We start from the raw sequence: 15,000 nt of genomic DNA on the forward strand, positions 1-15,000 counted from the left end.
ATCGATATTGCGAAGTTTATCCGGGACTGTGAGGTTTGATGAGGAAGATCTGCTGTACATTCTTTTACTTGAGTTCGAAAAAAAAAGCCCAGCAACATCGTACACTGGTGTTTGGACTTTCCATAGAATCAGAAAACAGTATTATATACCGTCGGTTCGTTATTAGTCCTGACAGGACCAGGTAAGTCCAGCTTATAAAATAGGGAGCTTAAGCACGCGCATTTTTGAGACGCGGAGGGAAACCGCAATTGACCTGTTTTCCCTTTTAATTTGTCTTCACACACTCACACTTACACTGATAAGTAACTTTACTCCGTTAGAGATGATTAGTATAAAAATCACATGTGAGACACCACTGTCCTGGCACGCGAAATATTCTCTTTCGGTTGCCGCCCGCGTCTCAAAAACGCGCGTGCTTAAGCTCCCTAATGCAATAACACCCCCCCCCCCCCCCCCAACAATACACAAAATCAGTTTGCCGAGGGTTGATGTTACTTTTGATTTTTGAATTTAATCCAGGATGGGATTTCAAATAGTCTGCGTAGCAAGCGGTAAAAGGGAAGGAGAGGGAAGGCTCCCCAGTCCCCTTCCATTTCAGCACTCGGTCTGCCTCCTGGTCCCTCTTTCCTTTCTTTTTCAGAACTTGATTTCGAATGATGTTCTAAACACAAGCGGTTATGGAGGTACACTCAGCTTTTGACTCCAGTTGGTCGAGAAAAAAGCGAGAAAATGCTCTACCAACACGTCATACAGAAGAAAAGTAAGCGCAAAATGTCTTTCGATAAACAAGATCGAACTGAACAGATTCCACGGGCAGCTCCTGTACCTTTGCTCACTAAGTTCGGAAAACTCTCGGTCCACTCGAGATTCCTCATCTTCCCCCTCCACTATGGACTGTGACACCTACGGAAAAGCATTTTCTTCACGTTATAACACATTTTTCTACAGATTATCAAATGGCAGGTGATTTGCACATTGCAACTCTTCTTCATTCCGAGGCCCTTTCTATTAACTCTTATGACTTTCAACATAATCACCCACATCACTTCTTTTCCTGCTATTTCAAATGGCTTAATTGTGGTACGCAAGAGATTATGAACAAGGGAAAGAAAAACCTTGTTTTCCTTCCCTCTTTTCCTTGGTGCACTTCCAACTCACTAAGCTTCAAAGAAACCACAGCAAGAGTGTAAACCAGTGACTGTTTGTCCGAGTTTAGGTCTGTTCTATTCAACCTGAAGGTTACGCATGTCGATTGTTTTGTTACCTGTGATTCTACTTGCATTGCTTTCTGAAAATTTTCCCACTCCTCTTCAGCTGCATCCTTGTACTCAACTTTGCGAGCCTGTGGGTTAAAATGATAACACTACACGTAAATGACTAAGCTTCTGTGTACAATTTTCCCTAACTGTCCAGTTTTTCCACAAACAAACTAATAATGAAGCCGAAAGAGTCACAGCAATTAACAGACTAAGTCCTAAATCTACAGCTCGCTGCCACAGGTCAGAAGATTCAAACTGAGTTGAGAAAAACATTTCCAACCCTGTAAATTTAAGAAGAACAGGTACTGTTACATTTCAAAAGAAAATAAACAGACTCGTCATTAAATTTGAATAAATAGTAAAATCCTCGGAATACTATGAAAACATCCTTGTCGTTGATGCAAGGGTTGAAAAGGATAAAGCATATTACAACCCATCAAATGATCAATAAATTATTTTCATAATGTGTGGTCTGTGATGTGGTGTTAAGTTGCATTAAAGGCTACACATACCTTTGCATCTAACTTTGGATCATCAAAGAAGCCCTCTGGTATTATACCTTCTGTGGAGTCTTCATTATCACTAAACACAAGTGAAGAAACAAGCAAAACTAAGAAATTCATTAACGCTTTGCTTTGTGTCAGAAACTTGTGCTGACGTCTTTCATAACAATCGTTAAATCATCAAGCAATTTGGTGGGGTCTTACTTCAACTGTTCATTTTGTGCAGTGTCCTTGCTTTGTTGTGGGGTGTCAAAAAAGTCTGAAAGAACAAGACAAAACAGCATGACTGAAAGCCTTGAAAACATTGATTGCTTAAAATTATGGGAAAAAATTCATGGTTTAGAATATCACCTGATGGTAAATCCGATTTTACATCTTTAGCACTGCAACTCCAGCTGTCAACATCTATTTCTATTTCACTTTCTTCCACACTACAACAGTCAATGTGCAATAAATTATTACATTAGTCTGGTCACACCAAATAAGACACTGACATGTGTTTCATTTTTCAAACTACCGGAGTACAATACATGCAGAATTGACTTATGTTACATCACCATGCTAATGTATGGATGGTGTAACTTTCAATATTTGAGTATCTGTACTTTCAATATTTTGGAGTTCACAATTACCTGTTTTTCTGTCCACTTAAGTTAGCTGTGAAAGAACACAAATATTATTAATCAATGAACATATATATTTGATTATAGTTCACCACTAAATTTTCTCCGATTCTTATTGGTTTAAATTGATCATGTGACGCGATAGTGTTCGTCCGCGGAGAGACACTATCAGCCCATAGTGCCCGTCCGAGGAAAATACCCGGATGGATAGTAGTCGTCCGCTGAAAATACCTCTGTAAACAAGCGGCCTTATGGAAAATAAACAATCGAAATTGTATTAAGACGGTTTTTGTTTGTTTTCTTTTTCAAATTTTACATTGGCTGACATGGCTTGCGTCTAATAAAGTTGAAAATAATTCAACATGATTTTTGAGCTGGCGCACGGAAGAAAATTTAGTAGTGAACAATAAAGACAATAGAGTGTTTATGTCTCGGAACTATTGGTCTGATAGTTGCCCCTTGGAAATTTGATGTTCTTAAAACAAGCATATTTGCCCTCAAAGCTTCGCTTGTCGTGCAAATATTTGTTTTGAGAACATCAAATTCCGCGGGGCAACTATCAGCCGATAGTTCCTCGACAGAAACACTCTATTGTTTAAATAGACAAAAAAGAGATGATTGCTTAAATTGTCCACCAATGTGTGAGGATCACTTCCCTCACTTGACAAAATTTAATATTTCCGATGGTTGGATAGATAGATGGATGGATAGATAGATAGATAGATAGATAGATAGATAGATAGATAGATAGATAGATAGATAGATAGATAGATAGATAGATAGATAGATAGATAGATAGATAGTTTATTGATAATCACTCTACAACCAGAAGTTGATTGACAAGATTATTTACAAGAAAGGTAATTTGGAACTAATTTGTAAAAAAGTATACATGTTGTGGTTCAAAAAATTTTCAACTAGTTCAATTTTGATTTTCCTTTGTTTCAGATTATGATAATGAATATTAAATAATAAAAGAAAAAACAAAATTGAACTGGTTTGAAAAACTTTCAACCAAGGAAAAAAATTGAACTACAGCAAACATAAATCTATTAATGTCAAAAATGTAAAAGAAAAAAAAATAAAGAAATGAACATTTTTACAGTAGGCTATTAACAGCCATCTTTCAGGCCTTAAGAGCATAAGATAATAATAATGTGAAGTTCAAGGCACAGATGTTATAAGCACAAAGAAGGTCATGGCGATGATCTAAGAGACCACTGCCTTATCATATGGGTAGAAGGGGAAATAATGTGCATAGCCTGCTTTTATACTCCTTCAAGCCCACTGGAAAGACATGGAAGAAGGCTGTCCTTAGCATCATGACACATATTACTCTGTGATAGGGTGAATGAAACTGCAGAAAAACTGAGAGCTAAAGATAAAACTATACAAGCATTTGCTTTCCTGATATCAACTTTCCAGTGATGACGCGGGCACACTCAGGAAAAGTCAGACTGCTTCTTTTACAGTCAGTGTAAAATGCAGACTTCACACTGGAGACATGGGGTAAAATCCAAACTTAAAGTAATGTTTGAAAGTGGGAGTCGTAGTCACATGTCACATCACGCAAAATGCAGTCACAATAGGAGTCACATGGTTCTGAGGAAGCTGCAAGTTGGAAAGCGAGGATAATCACTCGTTTCTTGATTTGCATAATCTTTTGAGCCTGTTTCATGATCAAGTTGTGAAAATGTAAGCCGGGTTTGCTCCACTGAAATGTGGTTCCCGTCAGTGGAAGTTTCACTCATTCTGCTTAAACTATTACAGTGTGACATGGACTTTGTTTATTGAGCGAGACTTCTTCCCACAAGTGGTCAGATCGCACTAGAGTGTAAACATCATTGAACAAGTGCTTTTGATTTTTTATGTCAAAGTTTTAGGGGAGAAATGTCTTACATTAAATACAAGCAACATTACATGACTTCAGCCCAGCAATAATTGGAACAAAATGACCAAGTTGCACCAAATCTTCCTTCAACATCATTAAGTGAAATCAGAAACCCATAAGGGTTGAAACGTGTAACGCGTGTTCACAGCTTCCGAATATTCAGTGCGAACTGATTGGTTGAATGTTTCAGTGCGAAGTACCATATTTGGAAACCCCTCGCTCTTGTTGTTCCAAATATGGTACTTAGCAAATCGAATATTCAGAAGCTTGTTTCCCAGCACACAAGGGGCCGTTACACGTTTCAACCCTTATGGGTTTCTGGTGAAATACGCTCAAACATGCAAGGTTTTCGTGCAGTTTCAGAATTTTTGTGAGTTTAAGACAATTCAAGTGGCATAAGGTAATCGTAATTGCTTTTTACATGATGTAATTGTAATCCTTTGCAACAGCTACAAGGTAATATATAAACATACTCTCCCCGCACCAAATTCTGATATACCAAATCTTTTCCTTTTTTCAGGACCAAGTCTGCATTTTACCCCTGGTCTGCAGTCTGCGCTTTGCACGAACAGCTTCTTTTAGAATTCGGAGTCAAGGTAAAACTGATGCTCCCTATGTGAAGTACGAGTGGATTGTTGAAGAGCTATGGGCAGCATAAAGAAAACGAAAGTAAAATAAAGAGAACAGCCTTAAAATTGCAGGCTTACAGTAACTTGTTTTCAACTTTGGCTACTGTTTTTCTGTAACACTACCACTTACTTGGGCCAGAAAATAACAACCAAAGAACAATGAAATGGATAAAAACAATTTAATTTACTTTCATATGTAAAGCTATATAATAATGTCATGTGAATAATGTGTACAATGTACTGACCTTTGAATTTTTTGCTTGGAACACAATCTTCTGTAGCACACTGTTGAAAATATCTCAAGTTATAACAAGTCAATCAGTTTTCTATGTAACACACATCATTAAGCTGCAGAGACAGCTTACCTTATCATCACTGGCTCTTTTTGAAACTGGTTGTACAAAAGTGGGTTCATTGCGAGGTAAACTAGCGATCTTTTTCTGAATAACAAATGTAACAACATGAACTATATTTGAGTATACCCGAGTTTAAGTATGTAGATAAGAGAATGAGAGAGGTGGCTGACTGTCATATTGTATCAATTGAGTAATGAAAATCTTGGGGACAGAAAAAAAAAACAAAAGGTGAATTAAATAACCATTGAAAGTGATTGTGTAACCAGCTTCACTTGGCTGGTTGCACAATAATGATGTGGATTGAGCAGAAAGGACCATGAGAATGGGAGAGTGCCTCCCATAAATATTGTCACTTGAACTTTAATTTGTTCGTATTCCACACGGATTGTGACTGAACTGTGTTAAACATGGTAGATGAAAATTTCCATTCACAAAAATCGTCTAATTATCTGCTGGTCCCTGTGAGCAGAAACGCCTGGCAGTGGCCTATCAAAACCTATGAGTAGCTGGACATCACTGTCAGGCTTTGATAGCCCTCCACTAACCTTAGCTGGTCAATGTTAATCTAAATCTCAAACAATAAAACAATTTCAAACAGTACGTTATGCAATAAATTATACATTGGTGAGACAGGTAGACGACTAGGTGACCGTTTCCGCGAACACCTTCGCGATGTTGAGAAGAATGACAAGGATGCATCTAAGCCAGTCGCTCGCCATTTTAATCTGCCTAACCACTCCAAAAAACACATGGCTATCTGCGGCCTTTCCCTACATCTAGGTACGACAGAAAGCCGCAAGAATCTGGAACAAAAATTCATCTTTCAAATCGGCACCCTTAATCCTCACGGTATTAACAAACGCTTTTCATTTAACGAATATATTCCGACCTTTCACGTTGCCATGTTACCACCAATAGCGTAGCTCCTACTCTACTATAAAAACTACACGTAACCCATAATCCCTCGATTCGCTTTGACGAAGGGCTAACGCTCGAAACGTCAGCTTTTAGAATCTCTGTACGGTGGTCAATTTACATTATCAACTCCGTTGATAAACCCAATTTTTGTATAATAAAAGCAATAACTTTATTGAGATCTAAGATTTACTTAGCCAGGCAAAAGTGCCCAACTTATTGCCTGGGAGACTGTAAATCAAATCAACTTAAATGAAGCAGATCAAATGAAACAATTGTTTTGTTTTGTTTTTTTTTTTTTAAGGGAAAAGCAAGGAATCAACCCATAGCACCAAATTCTGGAAATTGAACCTAGGACATATTTTGCATATAGGTGGAAGAAAAATGCTACAACTGGACATACTCTACTCCTGGTTTAAAATGAAAGGGAGTGATATACAAAATACAATAATACCATTGTGAAATTGTCAAATACCACGAGCTGATAGATACGATAGACATTTGATGCTTGGTGTGATGACATTTTATTTTTGCTGATTATAGTGTTAATGTGAAGTGACTTTTACAAAGAGATAAAACACTTACTGGTACTTTTGAAGATTGTATTTCATCAGGGACTATGTGACTTCTACTTGATTTTGCTTTAAATACTGCGAGGTTCTGGAAAAAAAAAAAGACATACACAGGCAAGAACAATTTACTATCACTATGTCATATACGCCTAAACCATTGACTCCTAAACCGGCCGTAAGAGAACTGAAATGCTACGTTTGAAAAAAATAAAATGTAATGAAATGAATGTATATTTGAAGTGAAGGTTACAGATGAAATAGAGAAGCGATCCAAGCACCTATTTGGACAATTTGAGCACTTTTCTCTAACAGGCACCTTATGAGCAGGTAAATTTCTCTATTTCGTCTGTAACCTGCACTTCAAATGTGCATTCATTTAATTCACCGAATCCTTTGACCAAACATAAGAGCCCAACAAATTGACCTGCTCCCAACTGCATGACTTCACACATGTAGCGCAGTTGGTTGAGCACTGTAATGGCACTGCAGAGGTCATGGGTAAGAATACTGTTGAAGCCACGTGAATTTTTCAGGTGTCAATTAGAGACAATTGCTTGAATTGTCTAGATAAGCTTATCAAATTGAGAGGATCACTTCTCTATTATGTTAATAAAATGTTGGCAGTGGCTATTCGTATGGGACCCATACACCAACCTATATTTGCTACTCATATGGGAGTCTTCTAAGAATAATATAGGTTCTAACCCTAACCTCCAATGACAGAGCCACGAAGTTATTGAGAGCTAACTGTTTTAAAATGGGTGCTTAGACTGAAATACCATTTATCATTGGTATTTGAAATGGGTGCTTAGACTTAAATGCGAGAAATACAAGGCAGGTCAGATGGCCGGTGACATTGAATGAAGGCCGTATTTCATGAAATTAAACAGGCATCAATGCCGTTGTTTGATAGCTGAATTGTAAAAGAATTAAACACGAGGTAAGACTGTCCGAGTGTTATTGTTATTAAGCGAGTGTTATTAACTTCGTGGCCACCGCGCACCGGTGGCTCAGTTGGTTGAGCACCGGGCTGTCACGCGGGAGGTCGTGAGTTCAACTCCGGCCGGACTAACACTCAGGGTCTTTAAATAGCTGAGGAGAAAGTGCTGCCTTTGTAATTACATCTGCAAATGGTTAGACTCTCTAGTCTTCTTGGATAAGGACGATAAGCCGGAGGTCCCGTCTCACAACCCTTCAATGTTCATAATCATGTGGGACGTAAAAGAACCTGCACACTTGTCGCAAAGAGTCGGGCATGTAGTTCCCAGTTTTGTGGTCTGTCTTCTGTGATGTATCATGGTTGGGAGGGCAAATGCTTGGAGATATTAGCTGCACCAAGCTACTCTAAAAATCCGAGGGTAAATAAAGATATATGATATGATATATGATATGATATGAATCATTCTAAGAAGACTCCCGTATGGACAGGTTGCTGTACAACCACGGGTCCCGTACACCAAGCAGCCTTTTATTAAACTGTTTGAACTGGAATGATAACAATTGTTTCAACACAATAAAGATAGCTGTACAGAACTTAATTCCGAAAATTGACTAACCAGGACAGGTCAAGGGTGCAGATATATAGCTCCAATGTACAATTTTGCCGCGATTCTCGGAATCGAATACGCCATCTGATCAAAATTGGATGATATAGCGGCAAACTGCAAGGACTTAAATTTACTGCCAGTTTTACCTCTTTGTGCTTTTTACCAAGTACGTGAGAATCCCAAAGAATTGCGGATTTAATTGGTATATTACAGAGGACACAATAAAGCTGTCCTGCGCTGTTATATCTAAGGCATGTTAAGAATTGTAAAACAAGTGCAAAGATTTATGCCTTTGAAAGTTCTGATATACTTAAGAAAGTAGCAATTGTTAAAAGGATATTTCGCCAGTGGGGAAGCGATCTTCTTTTTCGATTCCCTTTGATTTTTCACAAGACGTAAATCCCTGGCAGACGCCATTTTTGATGAAAAGTGAGATAGATGGAAAAGATACATGATGTTCGGTACCACATTGTTGGTAACCGCTGACAGAGAACATAAGCGATGAGTGACCGATTGAGTGACCTTGAATGGGCATTTGACGAAAATGATTTTCTGACTTTGTTTGGCGACCGTTATGGGTATTTAGGAGGGATTAAAAGAATAAGGAAGCAGGAGTTTAGCAGACTTGAAGGTAATGAATTGTTTCTGCAAAAATTCATTTGAGCTTGCGCTTGTGCACCAACAACCAACAACTGTGTCGCGTGACTAAGTGTGGTCAAACCATGTACAGTGTACCTTGATATAATTGTCACCAAATACGCAATTTTCCTCTGGTATAATAGTTACTGGTGTTGTAGAGAACCCTTTTGCTAGATCAAGTGAGCAGTCCTTCATATCTCACAGTGACGACGTTTTTCAGTTACGTTCCTTTTAAAGGACTATTGCGTAACACTAGTACTGAAAGGAGAACAGAAATGAACGGTCACAAATTGCTACCAACTAGTAAACTTACTTCTCGGCAACACTTTCAGCTATTATAAAAGGTTTAAATAGATTAAAAGAATAAAAAAACAAAATAGCATTGACATTATAAACATAGATACTGTTATCGTTAGCTTTTATTAGACTTATTAACCGAGCAGGTGATCTGTATGGGAGAATACAGAACACACGACCGAGGTCAAGATTCTCCCATGCAGACTGACTAATCTCGGTTAATAACATGTTTATTATATGGCAAACAAGAATTCGTTTAATGTAACTGGTTTGCACTAACTGACATTTTTGAGTGCGAACGGCGATGAGCTGAACTTAATTCTGCCAAAGTTTGCTTACAAGTCCTCCTTACCTTTTTTTGTCATCATGCTTTTTGGCACTTCCATAAATAAATATTGGTAAAAGAAAATACTAAATGTTTTTAAATTTTAGTTTGCAACTTTTTCATTGCAAAAAAAAAACATTACTGGGCTAGATACCATTCTAGATGGGAAAATCTAGACCGCGGTCATTATCGATTTCAGCCAATCAAATTCGTGAATTTGGCAGTTCCCAGTCCTTGTGAGACATAGCCATATAATAATAGTCATTAATAACTATTCATCTTTTTTGACCTATGACGTGAATTTTAATTTTTTGTTGAGACAGGTCGTATTATTTTATATAACTGGTTCAAAGTTTTTCCTTGTTCAGAATTTTTAAACCAGTTCAATTTTGAGTTTCCTTTGTTTCTGATTGTGACAACGAATATCAGACAAAGAAAAATCGAAATTGAACTGGTTTGAAAAAATTTTAAACCAAACAAGAACACTTTTATAGGGATTTTGCTTTTTATTTGATAGGAATAACATACTTGGATCATGTTGGAGCCACACAGTATCCTCAGAGTATCATTAAAAGTGTATACGATGACTTAACAAAAAATGTTTATGGAAATCCCCACAGCAGTAATCCCAGCAGCGTGTTGGCGAAAGATTCTGTTGAACAAGTGCGGGACAGGGTATTATGTCATTTCAACACCAATGCTGAAAATCACAGTGTGATTTTCACAGCTGGTGCAACCGATGCTTTAAGACTTTTGGCTGACACCTTTAATTGGCAGAGACCTGTCAGCAATGGAAAGTTTCACAGAAGTTGTTTCTGTTATCTTGAAGCAAATCATACTTCAGTTGTTGGTATCAGAGGGAAAGCTGAATCTAATGGAGCAAAAATTGTTTGTCTAAGTGACAGTGATTTGCTGGATTTCAAGCAAAATTCACCATTGAAGACAATTTGTAATGCTCAAAGAAGTGAATCATTGGATTATACTAAGGAGGAATATGAGGGGGACTGCTGTTGCTATAATCTATTTTCTTATCCTGCAATGTGTAACTTCTCCGGCACAAAATATCCCCTAGGGTGGATCTCTAAAGTCAAAGAGGGATTGTTATTCAGCAAATGCAGTCCATCATGTCATTGGTTTGTTGTCCTGGATGCTGCTTCATATGTGAGCACATCCCCATTAGACTTGACTTCCTGCACAGCTGATTTTGTCCCTGTATCTTTTTATAAAATGTTTGGTTTTCCAACCGGTTTGGGTGCTCTGATTGTGAGGAATAGCAGCTCATATGTGTTGAGAAAGACATATTATGGTGGAGGAACTGTACAAGCTACAATTTCAAATGAAATGTTTTCTGTTTTCAGGAAAAATCTTGCTGATAAGTAAGTAGCCTTACTGAAATACCAGTAGGTATAATAAAATTATTTTTGTTTGATAAAGGTACACATGTATAGAGGACCAACTCTGTAGAATGTTGAAATGGTGGTGTTTTGTTATAGAGATCACTCAGAGGCATACTATCAGTATCTACAGTACTTACACACTATGTGATCTCTTTCAGGTTTGAAGATGGTACTCTTCCTTATCTGGAAATTATTGCTTTGTGTCATGCATTTAAGGCATTTGAAAAGCTAACAGGCTCAATGCTTGCTGTCTTGAATCACACTCATAGCCTGGCCTTGTATACATACAATGAAATGTGTGCAATGAAACATCTCTCTGGTAAACCTTTGTGTAAGATATACTGCAAGACTGATTTCAAGGATGAAACAAAACAAGGTCCCATTATAAACTTTAACTTGCTAAGAACAAATGGGACATTTGTCGGGTACAGCGAGGTAAGGATTAGAACCTAAGCCTTGATAACTTTAATAATGCATTGATCTAAAATCAAATTTCTAGCACTGTTGATGTTGTATATACATGAAGTTAAAAAATTTGCCAAAGTTTTTGATGTTTCCATATTGATTTATTGATAGTTACTTATAATAATAAGGCTGCCAACACTGTTAAATGGTGCTCAATACACATAAGTGTAGAGCTAAATCATAGAAAGGTGAGGCTAATGAAACCAACACATGATTCACTGTTACTCTGAGTTTCGTGCTTACGCACTCATCACATAGTATTTAATAAAGAAAATTCCTATCACTTAGTTTATATACAAGCGTGTGAGTAAAGCTATTGTTATTTGCATAAATTATTACAATGGACGTGAGTGAGCTATTTAAGAGCGCGGGTTGTGAGTGATAGTCTATTTATAAAGATGGCAGTCAATTCGCACACTTGGTAGGCTTGTTCATCATTCTCAACAGATTGTCCAGCGAATACGGGAAAGAAAGTATCGGACTTTACAGGAATGATGAGCTCGCAATTTTTAAGAACATCTCAGGACCACAAGCAGAATGAATCAGGAAAAACATCACTAGACACTTCAAGAACCACGGACACAAGATTACTATACAGACCAACTTAAAAATCGTGAACTACCTCGACGTCACCTTCAACCTTACAGATGGATCTTATTACCCTTACAGAAAACCTAACAACCTCCCACAGTACATCAATATTAAGTCTAACTACCCGCCTAATATAATCAAGCAGCTTCCAGCATCTACGAAAAACTACATCGGATTGACAGAAGGAACATTCAAGCAGAGATTCACGCAACACAAACGTTCATTCCACCACAGGAGCTACAGGAATAGCAGAGAACCATCTAAATACATCTGGCAACTACGCGACCAAAACAAAGACTTTAATGTTAAATGGACTATCATCTGCAAAGCAAGACCTTACAGCAACATCACGAAGAGATGCGACCTTTACACGACAGAAAAACTAATGATAATTAACTCCAAGCCTGACGAACTGCTAAACAAAAGATCTGAACTTATCTCAAAGTGCCGCCACAAAAACAAGTTCTACTTAAGGAATAATTGACTGCCATCTTTCCAAATAGACTATCACTCACAACCCGCACCCTTAAATAGCTCACTCACGTCCATTGTAATTATAATGCAAATAACAATAGCTTTTCTCACACGCTTGTATATAAACTAAGTGATAGGAATTTTCTTTATTAATTAAATACTATCTGATGAGTGCGTTAAGCACGAAACTTGGAGTAACAGTGAATCATGTGTTGGTTTCATTAGCCTCACCTTTCTTGATAGTTACTTATAAATCGTGGCAATAAGAGCAATAGATTGCTATCAGTTTTTATCTGTCAACCCGAATAAAGTTATCCAGGCCTTGAAGAACTTTATCTGATGAAATATTTACAGTGTACTATTGTAAGAAATGGTACTCCACTAACTACATGTATGATGTATGGATGCTTTTCAAAAAGTTTAATGGGTGGCTAACAGGCATTTAATTTTTTTTTTTTTGAAAAAAAGTGTTTTCAAGGGAACTACTTACCTCTCCAATCGCTCACAAGCAGAGGTCTCTTATCTTTTGTGCTTACTGGGCTGAAGAATATGGGAAAAGACACCTCTGCCATGGGTCAAAACTTGCTTTGATCCAGCCTTCGTACACAACCATGGACGGTACTCTTCAAACCCCATGACCCATGATATGTTTGCTGACTGTGACTTCAGAACCCACTGTGTCCTGTGCATTCCTTTACAGTAATGTCCACTGTTGTTGAGTGAACCCAAACAACATGAAGTATCATGTGAGGATTCGGTTGCTTTAATTAACTGCCGGGCATGATCAACACGTGTCAGTTTCGGCCCATGGCAGAGGTCACTTTTCCTCTACTCATAAGCCCAGCGAATGCAAAAGAAAAGAGACCCCTGACAGCAGGAAACTTATCTAAACTTTAGGCATCACTTTATTATCATTCAACAGGTAGAAAAAATGGCCAGTTTGTACAACATTCACCTTAGAACTGGTTGTTTTTGTAACATGGGAGCCTGTCAGCAATTTCTCAACCTTTCAAATGAACAAATCAGGAATAATCTATCTGCTGGACATGTGTGTGGGGATGATGTTGATCTTATTAATGGCGAGCCTACTGGTTCAGTGAGAATCTCATTTGGTTATATGTCTAACTTTGATGATGCAAAAACATTTTTAACTTTCCTTGTGGAGTGCTTTTTGGAAGTGGCTTCAAGTGATGTGTCAGCTGGATGGACAAGTGGTACAAGGCCAGGCCTTCCAAGTGTTCAAGGTAGACATTTTAGGGAAGAAGAGACAGAAAATAAAACTTTGATTTCAGCTTCTAGAAATATGCCCCATAAAGAACAACATTTAAATAACACAGAGTCAGGTTACTTTTATAATGACAATGTTCAAGAAAGCAACTATGGGCAAAGCAACTTATTAAGCCATTTGCCTGAAAGTATAAAGGACTGGCATTCAACAGATGGTCCAATAACACAACATATGTGTGAAGAGCAAATCAAAACCAGTACTTCATTCTGTTTTGGTCTCAGATTGGAACAGATTTGCCTTTATCCAATCAAGTCTTGTGCAGCATTCAAGGTACGTGTATTTAATAAAATAAACAACCTTCTCCAACATACAGTCCAAATACCCTTCTCCACCCCTGTCGGAAAATCTGAAGCAAGAAGATAAAACAATATTAGCACCCCATCCCTTCCCCTGTAGAATGTGACAGAACATTGATGGGGAAGGAGCATTGTAATAAAGTATTGATGTCTTTCTCGACACTTTGCTGTGGATCTGCACATCCAAGTGAGACATCAAGTTCACTCCTCAGAATAATCAACATTGGTGAATTGAAGCAACATTTACCAGATTGAGATGTGGGAAACTCCCCTTTGCCAATGAAAGGACTGGTCATAAAGTACAGGAGGGGTTGGGCCATCATTTTTATGCATGAAAAGAATTATGCATCAATAATTATACACAATACACATCAAGTGACCCTAAAAGTAGTTCTGATTAAGATGTCTTCTCAAAATCATGGCAAATTCAGGTATAAATAACTTAAATTTTTCATATAGTCTGTATATTATAAGTCAGTATCTACATGTATGTCAAAGTCTATTTGATTTTCTATATAACGGTCCTCAAAATGCACAAAATGCAGTCTAAAGCAACCAAATTTTTCAACATTTCCTGGACCCCCCTAGAATACCTGTCAACAAGTCTGGATGTTAATACAAGGGTGTTTAAAGTGCCCCTGTTATCAAAAATCAAAATTTTTATTTGTCTTTGGATTTCAAAACTGTCAACTAAACACTAAGCGACCAATTTGAAAGTTTTAAGCCTTGATTTTAAAAAGACAACTGTTTATTTTAACTGGAATTTCCCTATTTATTGGTCCGCCATTAATGACTAGTGTTACTGGTACCTGTGAACACTTTAACCTGCAACATGTACACTATCTGTAACTTTAGTCACTCTAGACAGGTTAAACAGGAATTAATGTGTTGTGCATAAATTTCAAATGCTCATTTGGTTTCCACTTCTATACA

At 37.6% G+C, this 15,000-nt stretch overlaps 2 protein-coding genes across 2 annotated transcripts in view; one reads left to right on the top strand and one right to left on the bottom strand.

The window, feature by feature from the left end:
* LOC138059882 (zinc finger protein 830-like) overlaps positions 1-8,764 on the bottom strand; it is a 10,827-nt gene extending 2,063 nt beyond the window's left edge. Inside the window, exons 1-11 of the mRNA XM_068905559.1 lie at positions 8,632-8,764; positions 8,442-8,537; positions 6,762-6,836; positions 5,271-5,345; positions 5,151-5,190; positions 2,395-2,419; positions 2,114-2,193; positions 1,967-2,021; positions 1,772-1,841; positions 1,265-1,342; positions 827-903 (exon numbers count right to left, since the gene is read on the bottom strand). Coding sequence (XP_068761660.1) covers positions 827-903; positions 1,265-1,342; positions 1,772-1,841; positions 1,967-2,021; positions 2,114-2,193; positions 2,395-2,419; positions 5,151-5,190; positions 5,271-5,345; positions 6,762-6,836; positions 8,442-8,537; positions 8,632-8,748 — 788 coding nt within the window. The 5' untranslated portion in view covers positions 8,749-8,764. The remainder of the gene's footprint in view (positions 1-826; positions 904-1,264; positions 1,343-1,771; positions 1,842-1,966; positions 2,022-2,113; positions 2,194-2,394; positions 2,420-5,150; positions 5,191-5,270; positions 5,346-6,761; positions 6,837-8,441; positions 8,538-8,631) is intronic.
* Positions 8,765-8,779: 15 nt separating this feature from the next.
* LOC138059959 (molybdenum cofactor sulfurase-like) overlaps positions 8,780-15,000 on the top strand; it is a 16,638-nt gene continuing 10,417 nt past the window's right edge. The window contains exons 1-4 of the mRNA XM_068905657.1: positions 8,780-8,926; positions 10,074-10,932; positions 11,112-11,388; positions 13,406-14,041. Of these exons, the coding sequence (XP_068761758.1) occupies positions 8,797-8,926; positions 10,074-10,932; positions 11,112-11,388; positions 13,406-14,041 (1,902 nt within the window). The 5' untranslated portion in view covers positions 8,780-8,796. The remainder of the gene's footprint in view (positions 8,927-10,073; positions 10,933-11,111; positions 11,389-13,405; positions 14,042-15,000) is intronic.

This window comes from Montipora capricornis, chromosome 1 (assembly GCF_036669925.1).
Source record: "Montipora capricornis isolate CH-2021 chromosome 1, ASM3666992v2, whole genome shotgun sequence".
NCBI classification, from domain to species: domain Eukaryota; kingdom Metazoa; phylum Cnidaria; class Anthozoa; order Scleractinia; family Acroporidae; genus Montipora; species Montipora capricornis.